This window comes from Ascaphus truei, chromosome 7, assembly GCF_040206685.1.
Source record: "Ascaphus truei isolate aAscTru1 chromosome 7, aAscTru1.hap1, whole genome shotgun sequence".
In the NCBI taxonomy this organism is placed as follows: domain Eukaryota; kingdom Metazoa; phylum Chordata; class Amphibia; order Anura; family Ascaphidae; genus Ascaphus; species Ascaphus truei.
Window position 1 is genome coordinate 73,070,012 of NC_134489.1, and position 24,359 is coordinate 73,094,370.

The following is a 24,359-nucleotide window of genomic DNA, read 5'->3' on the forward strand; positions in this document are numbered from 1 at the left end:
GCTGATTGCATCTTATCAAGAAGTGTAGAGTAGCTGGCACAGCTGCTTCACCAGCAGAAAACAAAAGCATGAACCCGTTTTTAATTGCTAAGCTTCTGCAAAGTTATTTTAAAAGGTAGGAGGAGAAAGAAGGGAAAACAATGAGTTTGTTCTGAAGGTAGGTGTTAATGTTACAGTACCTTCTGTTCTTTTCAGATGATAGGGGTTGTAGGATTCTCATGTTACCATGGGGACTGTTACAATGAATTTACACGGACACAAAACTGAAATAGGGATGTGTGCATATCGGCAAAACAAAAAACTTCAATTCAGTTTCAATCCATAGTTAAATGTGTTCGTTTATCATAGCCCTACTAGGAGTGTGAATTTCTGCAAAAATAAAATATCCTTCAGGTCAGCTTTTGTTTTAGACCCAGTACCACCAGTGTAATTTGAGCACTTTTTATTTACTTCCATGTGCTTTTTATATACAAACACGGTAAGCTCTTCATATCTTTTGCTGGTTTATTGTTTCTGTAAAGACATTATTCAGCCATCAATGTGTAGAAAAAAAAGGGAACCCATTTTAAAAAAAAATTATAAAATGTTTTTTTGTGTAAGTGTATTGTATACATTTTTTTTTCTTTTACAGGACACAAATGAGTAAAAATGTTACTTTGAGACCGTTATATTAAAGCCATTAAAATATTGTTGTGCGTGCGTGTGTGCGTGCGTGCGTGCGTTTACGAGCTTGCCTGAGCTGATTTGGTTCGCTGGAGCAAAATCACTTTTCTCTTTCTTGCACATCATTCACGTAGAAGTATTTTTAAGAACCAGATGCTTTTGAAAGTTTATAGGATCTTCATTTCATCTCTTCTGGGAAAAGGCTCTTGCTTTCTCTTAGCAGAAGGGTGATTATGTCCACAGGACATTACAAGAGTCACCCGTGTGCCAGTCCACATGTTGTACAGTGGAAGTAATTAGAGCACTCGGGATTAAAGCGGCAATCCAAGCCGGCAATTAAAAAATATATATATCAAACACAATATAGTAGCACTATAAGGTGCACCTCTATGTGTGTAATATAATTGCTGGCCAACCAATAGATTTACCAAATACAAGTGGTAATAAGAGCTACTAGACGACCATGCAAATGTATAACCGAAAAAATGGTAGCCTACGACAATATGTACACAAAGAAAAATCGCTGATGAAGATCTAATATAAATAGATATCAAATCAATTCCTTTGAAAGAATAGGGCCTCATTCAGAGAAGGTTGATTAAAATTATCGCCAGGGCATTTAAAATTACGCTTTTTTGGGCGTTGCTATCATGGTATTCAGAAAACCTCGATTACCTGTGATAGCAAAATTCCCAAAACAGGCGAGTTGCTGCCAGCGAGAGCATCGAGCCTCTGAAAAGGCCTAAACCGGCGATTCATTTCTGCTGCAGAGAGAGCGGCTCTGAGAGAGCTCCCTCTCCCAGCGGAAATGTCGCCCGAAAATTATTTATGTAAATATACATTTCTTTCATAGTGTAGATGTGCAGGGGGTCTCCGGAGCTGAACCGCGTTGGTTTTATGTCCGGGGACCCCCTGCTTCCCGAGATACAGGCCTCTTTATGGGGTGCCGGTATCACCTATGCAAGGAAATGTCCCGGTCACGTGACACTGCATTAGCATACATAAATTGGATGTGTTTTTTGGGGGGGAGGCACATTGACTGATAATATATTAATCTGTACCACTTTAGGGTACAGATTAATACATTATTATGACAATATTTGGGGGGCATTTCTTGCTTTTGTATTGCTGTTGGTTTTTTTAATTACAGTTTCTTATGTGGATGTCATTGTTTGTTTTTTTCCTGCTTAATGGTAATAAAATGTTTGCGATTGGTGTTCGTTTTTAGTTCATGTTGTATTATGTTAGCTAATGCGTTTCATGGTTATTTCAGATATTGTTTGAATTAATTTCTTTGTATTTTAATGTTTAAATTAATTAATATTGTAGTAATTAATTGGTTTGATTGGTTACTGTTTCGATTAATTTTGAGTTGGTTTAGTAATTATTTGGTTTCATTGGTTACTTTATAAAATAATTCGGAGTTTTAGGAATTCATTGTTTTGATTAATGGTTTAATTAATTCATTGTTGATGTTATTGCTTGTAGTCATTGGATTAGCTGGCTACTGTTTTTATTTAGTGGTGTGTTTTTTTGGAGTTTAGTTATGTTTTATTATTGTGTGTCTTGTGTATTAATGTATTGTAATTAGAGTGCCCATTGAGTGCTATAGGGGCTTATCATGCCCATATTATTATTATTATATGGGTATGATGTACCACTATACTACTCAATGGATACAGGGCGGGTATAGTGAGTCCGGGGTGGATGCTTAGGCCTCACGGGTGGGTGAAGGGTGTATTAGCCCTAAGGATGGGTGTCTAGACCTTGCGGGTGGGTAGCGGTTGGGTTAACCCCTTTATTACCTTAGCGGTATTAACCTCTAAGGTAATGAAGGGGTTAAGTCCCCCCGCAACCCCCGCCCCCGCAAGGCTTAAACAGCCACTAAGAGCCAAATTCCCCCTTCACCCACCCTCGCTAGCCACAGTAAGCCTGGCATGTGTGTTTAACCCCTTCATTGCCTTAGCAGTTAGCCGCTAAGGTAATGAAGTTGCTGTAAATGCATTTTTCCTGCATCGGATGCATGCCGGGGGCCTCCAGTGCTGGTATTAATGGCTATCAGCTCCGTAGACCCCCGGCATCAATCCGAGGCAGGAAAAGGGCCTGATTTTTTCTAAGTCCCGACATATCGCAGCTCATCGAGGCCATCTCCCCACCAATTTACCTACATTTTGAGGTGAATTGGATTTGGGGAGAAGATCGCCTTTTAGGGCTGCGATGGGCTACGATAGGCGGCGACAGCCGACTCGCAGGTACTAGAATCGCGCGAGTTTATGATCCTTCAGAAAATGGTCGATAAGCGGCTGATCGCCGCTCAATTGGCGATTTTCTTTTGGTCATAAGATTTTGCGTTGATACAGGCCGTTATTGAGCACTTATCGAGGCTTACTGAATACGAGTAGCCATTTTAGTCGATAAGTGCTCGATAAGGGCCTCCGACGCTCTCTGAATGAGGCCCATAGAGTCCAGATGAAAGTAAATCCAGACTGGAGCAAACTGCAGCTTCTATGTTGATGTTGCCATATCAAGAATACCTAGATTAAAAAAAAGAATAGAAGCGCAAGCTCCATAGCATAATGCTTTATGATTAGAGTTTTAATAAAACAATTGGAAAAAAGGCCCTCTTGGACATACACAGAAGATGACTGAATAAAAAAGCGTTTGAGAGAGATAATCTCAATCACAGTGACATCACTGTCAGAAGTCAGCAGAAGTCCTCATCGCCATATAGTTTTAATAAAACAAATTGAAAAAAGGCTCTATATGGCGATGAGGACTTCTCATCTTATACATATCTTGTGCTAGTATTGCAGTGGCTGAATGCACAAGAACAATTTTACAAAAGCAAAGTTATGTCATGGTTAAAGCGCCTTGTGGTGTGTCAGTCTTTGTTTCTTTGCATCACTTCTTTCTTGCACATCATTCAAGTAGAAGTACTTTTAAGAATCAGAGGCTTGACGTCTCTTGACGTTCGTCCTTCAAGTCATGATGATAGCAGTAGTGCAAGTAAACAACAAGGAAATGCCTCAAATGACAACATTTAGCCTGTATGTTGCTGAAACCAAAATGACACGTTTAGGATACATAGGGCTGTCAAAATATTTCACTGAAATGGTTATATTCATCATTATTCTCCAACTAATGTTTCTGATGAAGTAACTGACTTGACTAATAAAATGTAATGTGCATATCAGAAGACAGGACATTAAGAATGCTCAAGTGGAATTACATAATTTGATGGACCAAACAAAAAACCCTGACTCTAGTAATCTCACATTTATGAATCCAACGAAGAATATAAAAAGCTAACAAATTAACCTTTAGATGATGATAAATGCTCCAAACTTTTTTCAAAACAAAAGCATGGCAGACGTCAAATGTGCATGTGCTAAAATAAAAGAATCCACCCAAGTGAAACAAATTGTCGCCATGGACTTTGTTCCAAAGAAGTTATTCACCTCTAGGCTCCAACTTTAAGCTCTGCAGCATCCAAGTCTTATTCTCTGTGACTGCGACTGTCATGTACGGTAATAAGGTATCCAACCAAGCTCCTCTTCTGTCCCTTTGAAAATGTAAACCTCAGCAGGTCGCCTCTGCCCATACCTCCCCAGGATTCCCCTTCTGTCTCCATTGAAGCTTATGTCACCGCAGGACTCACCGCAGGCCACGGCATGGTGCACCCGGTATTATCTGATTACCGTGGGAATTAATATATTCTAGGAAGAGCTGGGGTAGCACAATATTGTACTGTGCAGATGCATAGGTTTTCTAATGATTATATTTGGTATCCTTGCGTATTTTTCAACTTTAAAAAAAAAAATATCAAAGCAAAAAAAAATCAAAGAAGCTTTATCGTAGGTATATTCAAATTTTTGGTTGCTTGTTGTGTGTGTGTGTGTGTGTGTGTGTGTGTGTGTGTGTGTGTGTGTGTGTGTGTGTGTGTGTGTGTGTGTGTGTGTGTGTGTGTGTGTGTGTGTGTGTGTGTTTTCTTCCCACTCGTAAGCAGGTATTTCTCTGCATAAGAGAACCAGCAGTAGAATGTGGCGTTGTTTATGCATGTGTTCTCAATACTTTTGTCATTTTTAAGCGCCTCTCTAAGGCCGCACTTGTAATGCTGGCGATGCGACGTCGCCCGAAAACAAATGCATTGCCGCTGCCGCGTGCGCTTATCGTAACTGCGACGGCGACAATGCAACGGAGCAAAGTCGCCGTTGCGAAAACTGGTAGCCGGCAAAATTTGATTTTTCAAGGGCTGTCGCCTCATGTGACAGCCCTTGAACCAATCAAATGGCCGGAAACCCGTGACGCCGCCGCCCGGCAAAATATAACTTTCATCTGTGGCGACGGGTGACGTCACCGGTCGTGTCGCCATCGACGGCACTAAAGTGCAATCCATTAATATGATTTTGAGATTAAACGAAGTCTGTAGTGGATTGTGAAGAATCAAACCGAATACATTTGTGTAGATTAAAAGAACAATCTACGTGGGTTAGATGATGTGGAGCATTATTGTTTTGGCATTTACGGCATAATCCTTTATTTTGGGTAGGTTCGTGTACGACGTTGATTGATGCATGATTTCTGTTTCCATCCATTTAAAACAACTACATTTAGCTTCACTGACCTTTTTTTTGCCTGTTATTGTTCATGGAGCCTGAAAGTAAGGGGATAGCAGAGTATTGGGGGCATCAGAGGTGGCCATTAAGACCCATCTTTTAAAAACACATTTTTTTTTTAATATAATTCGCCAACGAGGGCACATTAAATATGTGAAAATAATTTGTTACGTTTGGTTTAAGCATAAGTAAGAGGTAATAATGCACTGTTTAAAGTGTCAATCTGCTATGCTTGTTTTGTATTTGTTTTAGATCATTAGAAGCTGGGTGGTGCCCCATATACAATATCTGATACGGGTGTCCAACCTCAAACCGAATACTTGTTGTTCAGGCACTTCAAACCAACTAGACATCACAGTAATATGAAGGTCTGCAGAAACCGGTGTTCTTGTATTATAGACAGCACCGTAGGGTTCAACCTAGTGTCATGTACACCGTGTGTGTACTGTAATCCACAAAAACTATAATATTCAGTATACGTGTGAGGTATCTACTTACAGATATGTTAATTATCCATATTCCAGACACAACTGAGAAACGAGGTACTAAAGCATTTCAACATGAATAATTGCCTTTTGACATCTTGTCTGATCTATTATGTTATGCCTCCAGTTTAAAGCAGCAAAACATGTGAACATATTATTATTATTGATCTCTTAATGCCATTTTTAATGAGTTTTAAAGCATGCTTTGATTTCTATAGTAAGTTGTAGCCCACTTCCCAAGCAGTGCAAGATCTTTGCAACACTTTCCTATTTGTGATCATTTGTTTCCAATATTCCCCGCAGTTTGAGCTGTAAACTGTAGCAATTTATAATTTTGCCTTGGTAATATAAGGATACATTGTAGCTGCTGAGTTGCACTGACTGAAGCAGCCATTATGTTAGGCACGCAATCAGGATTTTTACAGATTTATAACAGAAGCACGAAACGATTGCTAGCTTAGCAAAGAAAACAAAGAAAACATTTTCACATGCGTTACATATACAAATTAGAAGAAAAAGGGGGAATTGCGGCTTTAATCAATTTCTCAAGGTGTGTGCGTGTGTGCGCGTGTGCGTGTGCGTGTGCGCGCGTGCGTGTGCGTGTGCGTGTGTGTGTGTGGTCTATGCTCGCACCTACCGTATGAAGATTTCCCTTGGCGTAAATTGCCTTGTTGGTGACGGAAGTGACGTCACTGCTGGCAGAAGAGGCCTCCCGCGCTCTGCGCCCATGCACAGGACCCGTTGTCAACGTCTCGGCGCACCTGCGCATTAGGCTCCGGCTGGGCGCGCCTGCGCATTAGGCTCCGGCTGGGCGCGCCTGCGCATTAGGCTCCGGCTGGGCGTGCCTGCGCAGTAGGCTCCGGCTGGGCGCGCCTGCGCATTAGGCTCCGGCTGGGCGCGCCTGCGCATTAGGCTCCGGCTGGGCGCGCCTGCGCATTAGCCTCCGGCTGGGCGCGCCTGCGCATTAGGCTCCGGCTGGGCGTGCCTGCGCAGTAGGCTCCGGCTGGGCGTGCCTGCGCATTAGGCTCCGGCTGGGCGTGCCTGCGCAGTAGGCTCCGGCTGGGCGTGCCTGCGCATTAGGCTCCGGCTGGGCGTGCCTGCGCATTAGGCTCCGGCTGGGCGTGCCTGCTCAGTAGGCTCCGGCTGGGCGTGCCTGCGCAGTAGGCTCCGGCTGGGCGTGCCTGCGCATTAGGCTCCGGCTGGGCGCGCCTGCGCATTAGGCTCCGGCTGGGCGTGCCTGCGCATTAGGCTCCAGCTGGGCGTGCCTGCGCATTAGGCTCCGGCTGGGCGTGCCTGCGCAGTAGGCTCCGGCTGGGCGCGCCTGCGCATTAGGCTCCGGCTGGGCGCGCCTGCGCATTAGGCTCCGGCTGGGCGCGCCTGCGCATTAGCCTCCGGCTGGGCGCGCCTGCGCATTAGCCTCCGGCTGGGCGTGCCTCGCGCAGTAGGCTCTGGCTGGGCGTGCCTGCGCATTAGGCTCCGGCTGGGCGTGCCTGCGCATTAGGCTCCGGCTGGGCGTGCCTGCGCAGTAGGCTCCGGCTGGGCGTGCCTGCGCATTAGGCTCCGGCTGGGCGTGCCTGCGCATTAGGCTCCGGCTGGGCGTGCCTGCGCATTAGGCTCCGGCTGGGCGTGCCTGCGCATTGAGCTCCGGCTGGGCGCGCCTGCGCATTAGGCTCCGGCTGGGCGTGCCTCGCGCAGTAGGATCCGGCTGGGCGTGCCTCGCGCAGTAGGCTCCGGCTGGGCGTGCCTCGCGCAGTAGGCTCTGGCTGGGCGTGCCTCGCGCAGTAGGCTCCGGCTGGGCGTGCCTCGCGCAGTAGGCTCCAGCTGGGTGTGCGCCTGTGACAAAACACAAAAGTTTCACTTGAAATGCGCGTGCTCGGCACACACTTTAAAATAAAATGATTGTGCTGTATGTGTGAGTGCAGTGTCATTGCGATGTCTTGTGAATATATGGTAGAAATACACTTTATTATCGCTAACTTCTCAATTCACTATGGGCATAATAAAAATAAATGGAAAATATTGACATACAATTGTGCAATTAACTTCCGTTTAATGAAATCCAGTTAAAATATTTTATGGTTTCTATTAACAAGTCTGTTATGCTTTCTACTGAGATTACATTTTTTTTTTGTTTCTACTGGGATTTACTGTTATTTTGTTCTTTTTACATTCTTTTTTCAAATTGCTGATGTCTATTGATTTCAAAATACCCATTAGGATTTTTACAGAGGCTGTCATAAACAGACTACTGGATATTTATTTCTCGTTTATTTCCTGTTTCTATTCTAAAAAGAAAAAAAAAATATATGAAAAAATATATTTTCTGTATACAGGAAACTTGCAGCTGTTTTTTGTTGTTTAAAACATAAACCACACTATTCAGTCCCACCTTTTTATTTTTGTGAGGGTATAAGCACCCACATGCAGCTGTTTTTATAGTTCCTTATTTGTGTCTGCTTATTTCATACATAATGTAAGATACATACAGTAGGTTTACACATTTGCAGCTGGAAGGAATTGCCGCATATGAAAAGTTGCAGTTGCTCCTGATCTATGAATTTTTAATTACTTATGAAAATGCGGTTTTGTAAAAAAAATACAATGAATCTATTCAACAGTTAATGGTTTTTTCATACTACGTCTGTGTTAGTTGACGTACTTATTTTTGTTTCATACGTTTTCGTAATCCAGCAGCGAATGTATTTTTTTTCAATTTGTTTGCAAACTCTGCATTGTTTCCATGCAGAAAGAGCAATGGAGAAAGCCAGGTCAGGAAAGTCATATTTTGCAAATTCTTAACGCCCAAGAATCAAAACCCGTTAATAGCTCTTACAGGAGCAATCCAAGACGGCAATTTATTTTAGTTTGCATTGAAGCAGGGGGTCTGTGAAGCTGAACCCCATTCATTTCAGATCCGGGGACCCCCCTTCTTCCGGAGATATATCCGAAGTAGGTGCTGGAAGCTGCTCCTCCTGAGCAAGCAGAGCTTTAAAGCTTAAAGCTCCTGTGTCACACGCAATAGGAAGCTGCACCGATGACGTCACGGCTTCTTATTGGTCCGCAGAGCCTGAGATCTTTAAAAAGCAGACATATTGTGATCCCTGGTTGCCAAGAAGAGCTGCTACCGGCACCTAATTCGGAGGTAAGTATCTCTGGAAGCAGGGGGTCCCCTGCTTCAATCTTATATAAAAAAATAATTTGCAGTCTTGGATTACCACTTTAAACAGTTGATGTATATACAAGGGAGAATCTTTTTACTTTTATGTGGATGTTCAGTAAATAAAAACATTGCTTGTGAGCACAGGTCTATAACCCTGCTATTCCCCCATTATCTCCTAGCATACAGTGCTTCCACTGCAGCCTGGGATTCTGAGAAATTACCTGCAAATGAGCACAGTGTCACCTTTTGCATATAATCCATTTTAACATGGAGCCCTATAATCTTATGCCTGCCGCATTACACGGCTTTTCAGCAAACCCTGGGTTTAAAAAGTGCATAGCCAGTAAACCTACCCACAGACTGCTGTTTCAGCCTTTTGGGTCTCATCAGATGGTTATACTGACTTTGCAATTTGAATACTTCTAGATACTGCAAATGGAGAGGAAAAAATGGCGATGTATTCATGGAAATGTTTGTCTCGGTTACATTTCTTCACAAAGCAATGCATTTGAAGACCGTGCCATAGCTGTTCAAGAATTTATTGTAATCCATGCCTTGATGCCGTTTTTAGAAAGGTCACAGCAAATCGCTAATAATCGCTGCCTACAGAACTGCAGCAGTTCACGGCTTTTATCCAGTGCATTGGAAAGATTGGCTAAAATCTCTTGATTTCACAAGTACATCAGAGAGACTTTTGTAAAACACCAAGGAGTTGGTGCTCGGCCTGTGGCCAGAAAGAAAGAATACTTTGCCCTTGTGCTATTCTGTCCCATTTTGCTGAGATTCTGGCAGTGGATTTGTTTTAGTGTAAGTGTTGGCAGTGAATCGAGGCTGCACCCTGAATGGCCTCTTCCTACTAAAAGGCAGGGCTGCCGTGATCTTCCACTGCATCAAATCACTGTATTGATTTAACTGCAATAGATGAGTTTTATTTTAAGAACATTTAGCATCGTAGTGAATCTATAGAACAAAGATACAGTACTGGAAATAAAACATTGGGGGGGAAAAAATCTCTGAACTGCTTATTTTTCAGTGTTTCCACGGTTGTAATGAAGTGACTAAAATGAGTAAAAGAACACATCCTTCCTTGGGCATTACTTTGTCTGTAGTTGTTGCTAGGCTGCTCTTCCCATCTGTATAGTTGCATTTTACATTTCTGTGCAAGCCGAGATCTTGCGAAGAATAGATCTCGTGTTTTCATCCTCTGCAAAATATGAAACATGGTCGTCTAAAAAAACATCTTCCCCTTTTTTTCATTGAAGCAGATTTGGGAATCAGACCAGAAACTTCAGGCTGTACTACGATGGCAAACACTTTGTCGGGGAGAAGCGATTTGAGTCCATTCATGACCTGGTAACTGATGGATTGATTACGCTCTACATTGAGACTAAGGCAGCCGAGTATATTGCCAAGATGACGATCAATCCAATTTACGAACACATAGGATATACAACTTTAAATAGAGAACCAGCGCACAAAAAACAAATGCCAGCGCTGAAAGAGACGCATTGCGAGAAAGATTCACCAGGAGAAGATGGTAAAGCGGAAAAAAGGGTAAGTTACCATATAATCTGTTTTTGTTTCTACAGTATTTTTAGTGGAATATCTGTTCTCGGTTAAAAAAAAAATGTTTGCTTTTTAGAAATACTGTTTTCTATTTTTGTTATTTTTCTTTTAACATTCCACATTTTTTTTGTATTTAGTGACATATTTGAAGCAGATGCTATTTACAATCATTGTTCTATATTAAGACTGTAGTGTGAATGGATTTAAAGATTTAAGAAGAGGCCCTTGTACAATGTTGCCTCAAATGACATGTACGACTATAAATGTATGTGTATGTACATGAATTAAGAGATTAACGTTTTTTAAATGGTTAAAAGGGGGTGAGGGGGATTTTGAATTTCGGATTTGATTTATAACCAGCAAGGGTATTAATATTCTATCTGTATTTAATGCTCATTGTGTATGCTGCATTGTAAGTGTAACAATAAACGCTTGCCACTAAAGAATCTATTAGATCATGAGATTAAAAACAAGCTGACTTTACTCATGATCGGAAAGAGCTGCTACTAGTTGTCAAACGAGGTTCTTCCACTTGAGTTCAGTGTCTTGACCATTTGACACCACCTTGTCCACCTTTGGCCGTTTTACAGTACGTTGCATGTTGAAATCTCTCCAATAATCAGATTCAGAATTCCAACCAGTTGGTTTTACTGAAGCAACTTCTGATTTACCTAACTGAATCCAAATTCAGTTAGCCAATCACCAATCCAAATTCAATCAACCAATCACACGCTGCAACTCCAAATCAGGAGAAGGAAGAAGCAGAGCAGCACTTAAAGTCCCCAGTATTACAACCACGGTTTAAAAATAGTTTTGCTTTAATCAACTGCCGTCTTGCATCATGTTTTGCTACCTAATTCAGTCTGCATATCTTGTCATGACAGGAAAGTTTACCAGTTTATACATTATTCTGCTTCCTAAGAGATAAAGTTGAAATCTTTACACATGACTAGCTTCAGCCTGTCAGAACCTGGCATTTTATAAAGAAATGCGATGAACATAAACTGCTGCTGCTGAATTATTATTTTTTTTTACATTAATTACAATGCCTCACCATTTGACTTAATTTGATTCTGTAATAACATGACTATGCTGATGTAACGTGCTTCCCATCTGGTTACATGACTGTCCTTCCTCCCATGTATTGTATTGTATTGTATGTCTTTATTTATATAGCTCTGGTTTGGAGTTGGAAGGGAGCGATCCAATTGTGTACACCTCATGTGAGTGAAAAACGTGAAAAAGCACTGATGCAATATGTAATCTTAAAAGCAATAGTTGATTACAAACAACTTGTATATACAGTATAGAAGTGAATTACTTATACAGTACAAAAGTGTTGGTAATAGTAAAGTACAACCAGGAGGTATGTAGATAGTTGTTCTTCCTGTCAGATGTGTAATGGCACCACTCTGCTTTCACATAAGGGGACTGTTCCAGATATTCAGCTCCCAACAGGGTATATGGAAAAACAGAAGACACAAAACGGCCCAATAGTGCAGATTGCAATTCACTGGATTTATGTCAAAAAGTAGTAAGAGATGTACTCACACTAAGTACAAAGATTCTGTACATATATTGGTATCTTTAGCATGTAAATGCTCACTGTCTTTGCGGTGTGCGCTCCCGAGTTTTCTCCCCCTCTCCTCGCTGTGCCGTCGGCGGTGGCGTGTGACGTCACGTCCGGATCACGGGTAACCGCATCAGATGGAAACAGATGGCAACCAGCAATGCTGAGGGGTCTGCGGGAGCGTCCTAGCTTTTGGCGTCTTCTCTTTGGAGGCAGCTGCTGCAGACTCGTTGGCTCTACGCGTTTCGCTGTGGTACACAGCTTCGTCAGGAGCAATAAATGACTAGTGTGGGTGTCATGTATTTATATGATGATCTCTAATTGCTTTACAATTGTATCCAATCTAATTTAAACATTGCACAATTACACCCACAGGATTGCCTTTACATAGGCACAATTCTTTCTGTGGTCCAAAAATCAAAAGAATAAAATAAGATAAAAATAGTTTCATTTATAGTACTCTTAAGTACAATTAAAACATGATATAATAAACATTATTTAATAACATATAAAAATAAAAACTAGCAATAAAAAAATTGTGGAATCTGCTTTGTTTGGTATTAAAACCCTCTATTAGTAATATTAATTCAATCATATGTAAAAGTTATTCTTAATAAAAATAAATCTCATTAGAAGATAATGCCATACGATAAATATATGTAGTAAGGTGCATATTGGGAGGAAAAAGAGAAACAGAGAGAGGTTATCAGTTTCATTTGTACCATCATATCCATATAAAGAACGTTATATTATCAAAATCTTATTTAATTAAAAATTGGCAAGGTCAGGATCAGCTCTACTAGCTATATATTCTAAAATAATATATTATAAAGTGTATATAATTGGTGTAATTTACGAAAAATTTAGGAAATATACTTAATATAATTTACATCTCTAAATTTATAATTCTCTATAAAGAATAATTATCACATAACACACATTAATAACAAAGTGCAATAGACGCAATATGATAATATTATTTACAAATATTATTAGATAATTTTTACCTCTAATTATTTAAAAGTGAAAAATTAAAAAAATAATAAGACACAATAAAAAACAACATATCTTAAAAAATAATAAAAACAGGCAAAGTTAATATTTATAAAAACATTAGGTATGTAGGAACGGTAGGATCTCAAAGTCTGAATTTAAACCATTTGGGATCAGTGTCTTTAGTTTGTGAATCCAATACATTTCTCTCTTGCTTAGATCCACCTCTCTACAGCGTCCCCTCCAATGTTGTTGTACATTTTCAATAGCGATAAATTTAAGGCTATCCGGGTTTGAATGATGGTATTTAGCGTAATGTTTAGAGACGCTGTGGGTTAAAATGCCCCTTCTTATGTTACTCAGATGTTCGATGATGCGGGTACGTATGGGTCTAGATGTTTTTCCTACATATTGTAGCCCGCAGGGGCACTCAAGGACATAGATTACAAAATTTGTCTGGCAATTCATGTATTGTTTGATTTTAAATGTTTCTTTGCTTCTATTACTAGTAAACTTTGTTTTTTCCTGCATTTTGTGCTGGCAGGCCTTACACGATCCACATCCATAAAAACCTGTTAAATTCTTTAGCCAGCTCTGATTTTCTCCTTTTTTGTTTCTTAAGGCGCTTGGTGCTATTAAATTTTTAATATTTTGGGCTTTTTAAAAAATTATTTTTGGATTTTCAGGTAAAATTTCGTTCAAAATGCTATCTGATTTTAAAACATGCTATGGCGGCGCTACATTGATGACATCATTTTAATATGGCAGGGGGATAAGCAAAGTCTAGAACAATTCATTTTTAACCTTAACCAAAATAATTTTAATCTCAAATTTACACACACAATAAGCGAAAGTTCTATAGAGTATCTTGATTTAAATATATATATAGAAGAAGGTGCAATAAAAACTAAAACACATTTTAAACATGTTGACTGCAACAATTTTATCCTTAGATCTAGTTGCCACCACCATCAATGGATGGACGGAGTTCCCTATAGTCAATATAGGAGACTACGGAGAAATTGCACCGAGGAGGAAATATTTAAAGACCAGTGTAAAGTGTTAGAGAAACGCTTTGTAGAAAAGAATTACAGCCAAGAGACTTTAGATATAGCATTAACAAAGGCGAAAAATCTACAAAGAAAGGAAGTTTTGGAATCACGGAAAAAGTCTCTTAATCAAAATAACAATATATATGATACTGCCTTCCTTACCACTTTTAACAAAGAAGCAAAAAATATAGGAAAAATCCTTCGTAAACACTGGCATGTTTTAAAATCAGATAGCATTTTGAACGAAATTTTACCTGAAAATCCAAAAATAATTTTTTAAAAAGCCCAAAATATTAAAAATTTAATAGCACCAAGCGCCTTAAGAAACAAAAAAGGAGAAAATCAGAGCTGGCTAAAGAATTTAACAGGTTTTTATGGATGTGGATCGTGTAAGGCCTGCCAGCACAAAATGCAGGAAAAAACAAAGTTTACTAGTAATAGAAGCAAAGAAACATTTAAAATCAAACAATACATGAATTGCCAGACAAATTTTGTAATCTATGTCCTTGAGTGCCCCTGCGGGCTACAATATGTAGGAAAAACATCTAGACCCATACGTACCCGCATCATCGAACATCTGAGTAACATAAGAAGGGGCATTTTAACCCACAGCGTCTCTAAACATTACGCTAAATACCATCATTCAAACCCGGATAGCCTTAAATTTATCGCTATTGAAAATGTACAACAACATTGGAGGGGACGCTGTAGAGAGGTGGATCTAAGCAAGAGAGAAATGTATTGGATTCACAAACTAAAGACACTGATCCCAAATGGTTTAAATTCAGACTTTGAGATCCTACCGTTCCTACATACCTAATGTTTTTATAAATATTAACTTTGCCTGTTTTTATTATTTTTTAAGATATGTTGTTTTTTATTGTGTCTTATTATTTTTTTAATTTTTCACTTTTAAATAATTAGAGGTAAAAATTATCTAATAATATTTGTAAATAATATTATCATATTGCGTCTATTGCACTTTGTTATTAATGTGTGTTATGTGATAATTATTCTTTATAGAGAATTATAAATTTAGAGATGTAAATTATATTAAGTATATTTCCTAAATTTTTCGTAAATTACACCAATTATATACACTTTATAATATATTATTTTAGAATATATAGCTAGTAGAGCTGATCCTGACCTTGCCAATTTTTAATTAAATAAGATTTTGATAATATAACGTTCTTTATATGGATATGATGGTACAAATGAAACTGATAACCTCTCTCTGTTTCTCTTTTTCCTCCCAATATGCACCTTACTACATATATTTATCGTATGGCATTATCTTCTAATGAGATTTATTTTTATTAAGAATAACTTTTACATATGATTGAATTAATATTACTAATAGAGGGTTTTAATACCAAACAAAGCAGATTCCACAATTTTTTTATTGCTAGTTTTTATTTTTATATGTTATTAAATAATGTTTATTATATCATGTTTTAATTGTACTTAAGAGTACTATAAATGAAACTATTTTTATCTTATTTTATTCTTTTGATTTTTGGACCACAGAAAGAATTGTGCCTATGTAAAGGCAATCCTGTGGGTGTAATTGTGCAATGTTTAAATTAGATTGGATACAATTGTAAAGCAATTAGAGATCATCATATAAATACATGACACCCACACTAGTCATTTATTGCTCCTGACGAAGCTGTGTACCACAGCGAAACGCGTAGAGCCAACGAGTCTGCAGCAGCTGCCTCCAAAGAGAAGACGCCAAAAGCTAGGACGCTCCCGCAGACCCCTCAGCATTGCTGGTTGCCATCTGTTTCCATCTGATGCGGTTACCCGTGATCCGGACGTGACGTCACACGCCACCGCCGGCGGCACAGCGAGGAGAGGGGGAGAAAACTCGGGAGCGCACACCGCAAAGACAGTGAGCATTTACATGCTAAAGATACCAATATATGTACAGAATCTTTGTACTTAGTGTGAGTACATCTCTTACTACTTTTTGACATAAATCCAGTGAATTGCAATCTGCACTATTGGGCCGTTTTGTGTCTTCTGTTTTTCCATATACCCTGTTGGGAGCTGAATATCTGGAACAGTCCCCTTATGTGAAAGCAGAGTGGTGCCATTACACATCTGACAGGAAGAACAACTATCTACATACCTCCTGGTTGTACTTTACTATTACCAACACTTTTGTACTGTATAAGTAATTCACTTCTATATATACAAGTTGTTTGTAATCAACTATTGCTTTTAAGATTACATATTGCATCAGTGCTTTTTCACGTTTTTCACTCACATGAGGTGTACACAATTGGATCGCTCCCTTCCAACTCCAAACCAGAATTGCATTTGTGGGAAATCTTAGCACATTTCCCTGGTAAGGTTGAGAAGCATCCATTTGTGTAACATTTCATATATAAATCTTTTATTTATTTTTTTCTTTTATTATTATTATTTTCAAATACACTGTTGAAAATTAGGGTATTGTGGCGCCTATGCAAATCATTTAAGTATACTTTATTTATATAGCGCCATTAATGTACATAGCGCTTCACAGCAGTAATACATGTGGTAATCCAATAAATAACAGATAATATAAATAATAGATCATGGGAATAAGTGCTTTAGACATTAAGGAAGATTAGTCCCTGCTCCGAGGAGCTTACAGTCTAATTGGTAGGTAGGGAGAACGTACAGATACAGTAGGAGGGAGTTCTGGTAAGTGCATCTGCAGGGGGCCAAGCTTTGTGTGCCATGTGTTCAGAATAGCCACAGTGCTATTCATATGCTTCTTTAAGCAAGTGTGTCTTAAGGTGGGTCTTAAAGGTGGATAGAGAGGGTGCTAGTCGGGTACTGAGGGGAAGGGCATTCCAGAGGTGAGGGGCAGTCAATGAAAAAGGTTTAAGGCGGGAGAGGGCTTTAGATACAAAGGGGGTAGAAAGAAGACATCCTTGAGAAGAACGCAAGAGTCTGGATGGTGCATAACGAAAAATTAGGGCTGAGATGTAAGGAGGGGCAGAAGAGTGTAAAGCTTTAAAAGTGAGGAGAAGAATGGAGTGTGAGATGCGGGATTTGATCGGAAGCCAGGAGAGGGATTTCATGAGGGGAGATGCTGAGACAGATCTAGGAAAGAGTAGAGTGATTCTGGCAGCAGCGTTTAGGATAGATTGTAGGGGAGACAGGTGAGAGGCAGGAAGGCCGGACAGCAGGAGGTTACAGTAATCAAGACAGGAGAGAATGAGAGTCAGAGTTTTAGCAGTCGAGCAACAGAGGAAAGGGCGTATCTTTGTTATATTGCGGAGGAAAAAGCGACAGGTTTTAGAAATGTTTTGAATGTGAGGGGCAAATGTGAGAGAGGAGTCGAGTGTGACCCCAAGGCAGCGTGCTTGGGCTACTGGGTGAATGATTGTAGTTCCAACAGTAATGTGGAAGGAGGTAGTAGGGCCAGGTTTGGGAGGAAGTATGAGGAGCTCTGTTTTAGCCATGTTGAGTTTAAGGCGGCGGAGGGCCATCCAGGATGATATAGCAGAGAGACATTCAGAAACTTTGGTTTGTACAGTAGGTGTAAGGTCGGGTGTTGAGAAATATATTTGTGTGTCGTCAGCATAGAGGTGATAATTAAACCCAAAAGATGTAAAGTTAACACGTGGAAGAGATCTTTGTCAGAAACGTTTTATCCACACCGGCTGCAAGTCCTTGTTCAATTAACTCTGCACACATGAAAGATCCCCTTATTAGAAGCACTCTAAAAGGGACCTCCTTGCATAATAAGCAAATCACTTTTCATTTGAATTTTTAGTGGGGAGGAAAAAACTAATTCTATAGACGAAAAAGAAAATGAATAAACCGCACACCTTTAAAACCATCTGAAACTCACAATAGATCTGCGACCTAGTTGATGAGCTGTTTTTTTGTTGCTGCTGTATTCATATAACCTAGATCATGTCTGGCTGGTTCCCACAGTATTGAATTGAAAGAAAGGGGGGGGGGGGGAGGTGGGGTATGATCTGTTGTGAGTAAATCCAGTGCTCATCCTAATACTGTATCTCAATAAAAATATTTGAAATGCCCATCTTATGCCCATCACCATCTGGATCCGGTGTGGCCAACTCGAGTTCTCAAGTGCCACCAACAGGTCAGGTTTTCATGAAAGTCATAATGATTGAGCCACCTGTGCTGAAGCAGGGATATCCTGAAAACCTGACCTTGGTGGCCCTTGGGGACTCGAGTTGGCCACCTCTGATCTAGATAGTATAGGAGGAAGATGTAATCTGTGAAATATTCAGTGCTTTAAAGAGGTGAGCAAAAGGGATAGATGGACTAAATAATTGCTGCGTGAGTGTGCTCTGTTCTGTGACACTGATCTGTGGTGAACCTCCATGCCTTAGTTGATTAGTGGATTTAACTCCATCGACCTACCTATTAGATTGTAAGCTCTTCGGAGCAGGGACTCCTCTTCCACAATGTTGCTTTTATGTCTGATGCTCTTATTCCAATGATGTGTTATTTGTAGTTATTTGTTATTTCTATGTGTGTCGTGTATTACTACTGTGAAGCGCTATGTACATTAATGGCGCTTTATAAATAAAGACATACACTTCACGCGGTGTATACTTCGGAATACCCATGTCATGGCGCGGGATTTCTTCCAACCTTACCGCCTTAAGACGCGAGTGCAGAAAATGGCATTTTAGTGTTCTGGCTTTTAAACACTTGAAATTGACACTGTAGCACAGTACTGTACACATTACAATTCATTAATTTCATTGCATTTAATTGCACACAATCCATGAAATTCAAACAAAGCAACCGCAATAAACACGTGTGCCTGGGGCGATTGGCCGCGTGAAGTACAGCAGCACACACTAAAACGGCTCCGTGATTTGTTCGAATAACGGCCGCTGCATCTGTACATACATACTGTGGCGCCTTATTACTCTGCCGTTGCTCGTGACTTCACTGCTTGTGACATCACTTTAGTTCGACACGCATTTCACTCCAGGAGTTCTTGTTATAAGATGAAAAAATCTAAATCAACGCTATTCATTTTTGAGCATACAAAGTTTTCATCCAAATTGCACAGCATACAGAATATAGTTAGAGATTTATGTAAAATGTAAGTAGCAGTCGGTGCATTCTCTCTACATTTGAGACGTCAAACGTCTCTTGTTCTTCACACTCTTTCTTGTAGGGAAGATACAGTAACAATATTTTCACCTTGCCTCCTCTTTGGTATGTGTGTATGTATGTATATTATACTTGGTGAAATAAAACTCATGATGTGTTCTTTCTAAGTTTAATGTACTCCTTGAAAACAGAGACAAAAAAAGCGCAAACTCCACAGTGGACGCATTTACTGGTAACACCCAATAATACATAAAATCAGACAAACTCACACATATAAATGAAGTGTCAGCGTGTACGTGAGGAATAAGAGCGCAGCTCTATAATTTGAGCCCTCCTTCCGTTCGGCAAACCCCCGATCCTGCTGCACTATGGAGGTTTCTTTTCTAGAGTGACTGGAGGATTCGGGATTCATTCTCATTTTATAAATTAGCAGCATCTCCATTTTGGGGGGAATGATTGACTCGGATTCTCTGGGACTACCACGTGACTTGCTTTTTGAGGTCTGGACCTTGTTTTTTTTGGGGGGGGGGGGGGGTGGGGGAGGTTGCACACTTTATTGTTCCTTTGTTTTATTTGTGTAATTACTTCCTTATGGTTTACTGATTATTTGTTGGTCTTTGGTCTTCGCGCTTGAGGTTGTTTGTGTTTTATTCAGTCTCTCTACAACACATTTTTGGTTGTACCCTGCTTGACAACTCTGCGGGGTAGTTGAACCAGGCCAGGTTTTTGGGGTTACCAGCAAATGGCCTAAGCTAATGAGGTGCATTCTGTTTTATAAACAGGCACCATTGATATGTACGATTTGTTCAGCATAAGAACATTGGCCCCAGATTGATTGCAGCCTTCATGTTCTATTTTTCCGATGTACATGCAGTACTCTGAACAGATGCTATGGAGAAATTTCACGAAAGCAATGAATATACTTATTTGTATTTTTTTTCCTTGCCAACAAGACATGCATGTTTGAAAATGGCAGTAAGGGTCTCTACATGCTAATTTTTTTTAATTTTTTTTTAGATTTCAATTAATATGCTAAAATGTAATTGCATATGATGTATTGATATTAGGATTACTACCTTACAAACATAGGAAATAGGGACACTCATAATTAATGATAACACCCACCGCGAAACAGCATGTGACAGTGATGGTAGATGAATGCTATCTTGGCTACAGGTGGCCGGTCTAATTGTAATGTGGAATCTTTATCTAATGCATTTTCTCTTTTCAGAAAGTACCCTGCAGGAATGTTTCACTACCTGCAGCCTTCTCATTGTTTAGCCTGCAATGAAAGTCTTTTGCACAAGAGCACTACACCTTTTGTTAAGAAAGTTCATGCGTAGCCCAGTTCTCTTGGGTCACTGCTTTTATGTTTCTTCAAAACATTCAGCGTAACCCATTTTAGTAATCGAAGTTTAACATGCAATCTTGCTTCTATTTTTTTTTAAACTGTAATCCTGTTAAAGGGCATTTATATAGGGAACTTAAAATGATGTGACATTTATGCTTTCGGTCCACTCCACATCTTTATTTAGATAGTAGCGCCATGGTAACGTGCGCCAAATGACGCGGGGTCATATGACCCGCAATGTCATTTGACTCTGGTTCAAAGGAAAGAGGGGGCCCAAGCGCTGGGTCTGGCACGCAGGGGGGCTCAGCGCAGAAACTTTGCGCACCCCTGATTTAGATAATAGTGCATGGTTGTAGCTGGTGTTTTTGATGGAGACTATCTTCTCCAGAAACGGCATTGGCAAAAAGACTACCCGAGCTGTCCTTTTCTTAGGCCTCGGTCCCGCTGCGCTCGGTGGCGCGGGCGGCCACACACGAGTTCCCCACCAGCAGGGGAATCGTGCGGAGCCGGTCCCGGTCCCCCCTGGCTGCACAGCTTACTACACGCTGTGGCGCGTCAGCCGCTATGGGATCCAAGAGAATGGTGATCCCTAGTGTTGACGCGTCACGTGGTGTGGCTGTGAGCCAATGGGGAGGGGAGGCTCCGGGAGGATGAGAGGCTTCGGGGAGCGGGGAGGAGTGTGGAGTGAAAGCAGCGTGAGTGCCTGTCTGTGTGCGTGTCTGAGTGCGTGCATTCCTGTCTGTGTGTGTATGTGTGTGCCTGAGTGCGTGAGTGCCTGCCTCTGTCTGTGTGTGTGTGTGTGTGTGTTGCTTTACTTACCTTCAATCAGCAGCCCGAGCCATGGAGGGAGGGGGGGGAGAGTAGCGGGTCCCTCCGCTCAAGCCACGCACCCCCTCCCGCTCAAGCCTCCCACTCCTGCCCACCTCCCACTCCGGCTCCCGCTCCCTACAGACCGCATATTGCGGTCTGTGTATGTCAGCGTCCCGCCTGTCTGCAGTGCGGGCGCGCTGACTCTGGGAGCGGGGCCTTAGCTTTATTGTGGAACTCGCTGTTAGGGAGATATTGCCATTGCCAGCAAATTAGTTTGGGGGAGACTGGAGCTTTTAGTTGTTGGTGTAATCAATTACGTAGATGGCATATTATTCATAACAAAAGGGCATAATCGCTGTAATAGAAGGAAACACAAATGTTTTGCTCATCAATAAAGCTCTATTTCAGTGTTTTTCAACAGGGGTTCCTAGAAAATGTTTGTGTTCCCGGGCATCGCAAATGGGTTCCCTGTCATTTTCTTGTCATATAAAGATTGTCCCGAATAGAGAAGACTTTCCAATGCATCTGATCTCAGACGCTATTAGAGAGGGTTGGGGTTCCTTACAATGCATCTGATCTCGGACACACTATTAGAGGGGGTTGGGGTTCCTTACAATGCATCTGATCTCGGACACACTATTAGAGAGGGTTGGGGTTCCGCAGAATTTCACAATATAATTACTGTAATTATGTACTGTAATTATGTACTGTAATAAGGTTCCTAAGCAAAAACACAATGTTGAAAACTACTGCTCTATTTATTATGAATTTAAATATTCTGCATTACCATTCAGACTCCCCACATTAACATAGCCACAGCCACTCACAGATTCTGCATATCGTTGGGCCACGGCCCCAGTGAGTGCACGAGCAACAGAGCGCTTGTGGCCTTCAGCCGAGCGCTTTGAGGAACTCCGATCACTCTCTATGGGGAGGCATGGCGGGGGCACGGCCATGATGTCACGCAGCTGGTTCACCCTCATTGGCTTGAACCGCCATCGTGATGTGGCCATCGGCCACAGCGCCAAAAGTCAAATTTCTTGACTTTCCAAAATGTAGTCGCCCAACTCGCGCTTGATCATGTGCGTGCACGCACTGACTGGGGCCAGCCCCATAGGGGGTCATATCATGGCCGCGCGAGCAGTGGGGACGATGCCGTTGACATCAAGGCTGTGTTCTGTGGGAATGTAGTGTACTGTCCATTCTAAAACGCCTAGTTACCAGGTGTCTTCACAGTGTGACGGTCCAATTGGTTATTGGACGTAATGCTTACGTTGAGTAAAGAGCGGGTAAAGCAAACAAACTATATTTTATTATTTATATGGAAATGCAAAAGCCAAAGTGGTTAAATACAATCCTAGGGCACCATAAAAAAAATAAGTGAAATGAAACGCATTACAACTTAAATAACTTAAACAAATTGTACCCTTTTCATAGTACACAACAGTTCAGAGGGAGCTTAGAGGGGTTACTCTAACGTACATACATTACTGAAATGTTTCAGATTCTGTTGTCATTAAAATCAGTTATTCATTTTACATTTTTGTTATGAAAATATTTAACATGGAAAGATAATGCCTGCGTTAAATACACATTTCACTGTAACATTAGATACTGTCCTCAAGTCTCGTCCAACTCCTCATCATCCATTTAAATCCCAAATACAATTGAGCTTTAACAAGCTAATGATTTTAACTCGTACATTTTCAGTGCAACAAGTGGCTTCTCAGCCACCAAGACAAGTATAATTAAAAGGGACAGTTTCCCCCAGCATGTTCATGTTTTATATGTAGCGTACTTTCCCACCCCCTGAGAGATGTGTGGCTACGGTGTGTATGTATATGGTGCAAAACCTGTGGTGCACAGGAGATCTGAGTCTCCGCTACTGGGAACCTGGGGTATACCAGATAGATATATAGATATATATCTCGGGTATACTACCAATTAGGAGTCTATTTTTCCCTCTATTTTTACATTTAAAAAAGAGCCTAAATACTACATTAAAATGGCTGCTTATCCTCTCTCACAGTGAGTTAAGTAGAGATCAGAGAACCTTTTTTTTGAAGATAAAGATAAAACCTTTTTCTGACAAAATCCTTTGTTGTCTGCATGGAAAACAGCTGTGTTATGTTTGTTGGAGGGGAGAAAGTGAGCCTAAACAGCAGGAGTTGCAATGTGAACAATCTACTGCAGGCTTTGGGGCCTTTTTAAAGGAGTAGTTCAACCTACACACAAGCGCTGCTGAACTTCTCTATATGTGCTAATGGTCCCCTGTGGAATCCAAACAAAGCAGCCCCCCCAGGGACCTTTCAGCCATTCAGACTGCAACTTTCTGGTCACAGATGCAAGTCACTGGAGAGCGGTTTCAGTGTTCTTGACTAAACAGAAAAGGCTGTGGTTTCCAAAAATGTTCTCCTATAGGGAAGTTCAGCCAAGTCTACTTTTATCCTATTCTATTCATTTGGGAAATTTAAAAACAATGTAAAAATGACATTTAAAAAAAAAAAAAACAGGTAGGTCGCATAGCCTCTTTAAATCAAACTGAAAATAAAAACAACTAGGAAAACACATACAAAATAAAGTTTGTATTATGTCATCTCCTTTAAAGGAGCAATGAGAGAGAGATTATTGTATTATTATTTTTTACATTGTATTGAAGCAGGGGACTCGAGCTGAGCCCCATTGATTTCAGCTCTGGGGACCCCTGCTTCCGTAGGTACTTTCCTCTGTAGTGGATGCCGGTAGCCGCTCTGGCTGGGTTTTAAGGTTTTAATCTTCTGCATCAGGCGGGCCAATTGGATGCCGAATTTATTGACGTCACGGCTTCCTATTGGCCCACAGTGCATGCGAGCGTTGACACGCCACCATAATGTGAACCCCGGTAGCACATGACGATAAGGAAGGGAGGAGTTGGGGCTAATTAAGACAGACGCACCAAAGAAGGCGTTAAATTGATACATTTCTGTGTATTGCAGCAGAAACCATTT

At 40.8% G+C, this 24,359-nt stretch overlaps 1 protein-coding gene across 3 annotated transcripts in view; it reads left to right on the forward strand.

The window, feature by feature from the left end:
• The window catches only part of CHN1 (chimerin 1), a 130,328-nt gene that overhangs the window by 58,944 nt on the left and 47,025 nt on the right, over positions 1-24,359 (forward strand). The window contains exons 1-2 of one of the 3 annotated variants that reach the window (XM_075609023.1): positions 54-115; positions 10,187-10,478. In XM_075609023.1, the coding sequence (XP_075465138.1) occupies positions 69-115; positions 10,187-10,478 (339 nt within the window). In that variant the 5' untranslated portion in view covers positions 54-68. Of the gene's footprint in view, positions 1-53; positions 116-10,186; positions 10,479-24,359 lie in introns of those variants that run through there. The other 2 variants (XM_075609021.1, XM_075609022.1) reach the window with 2 other exon arrangements.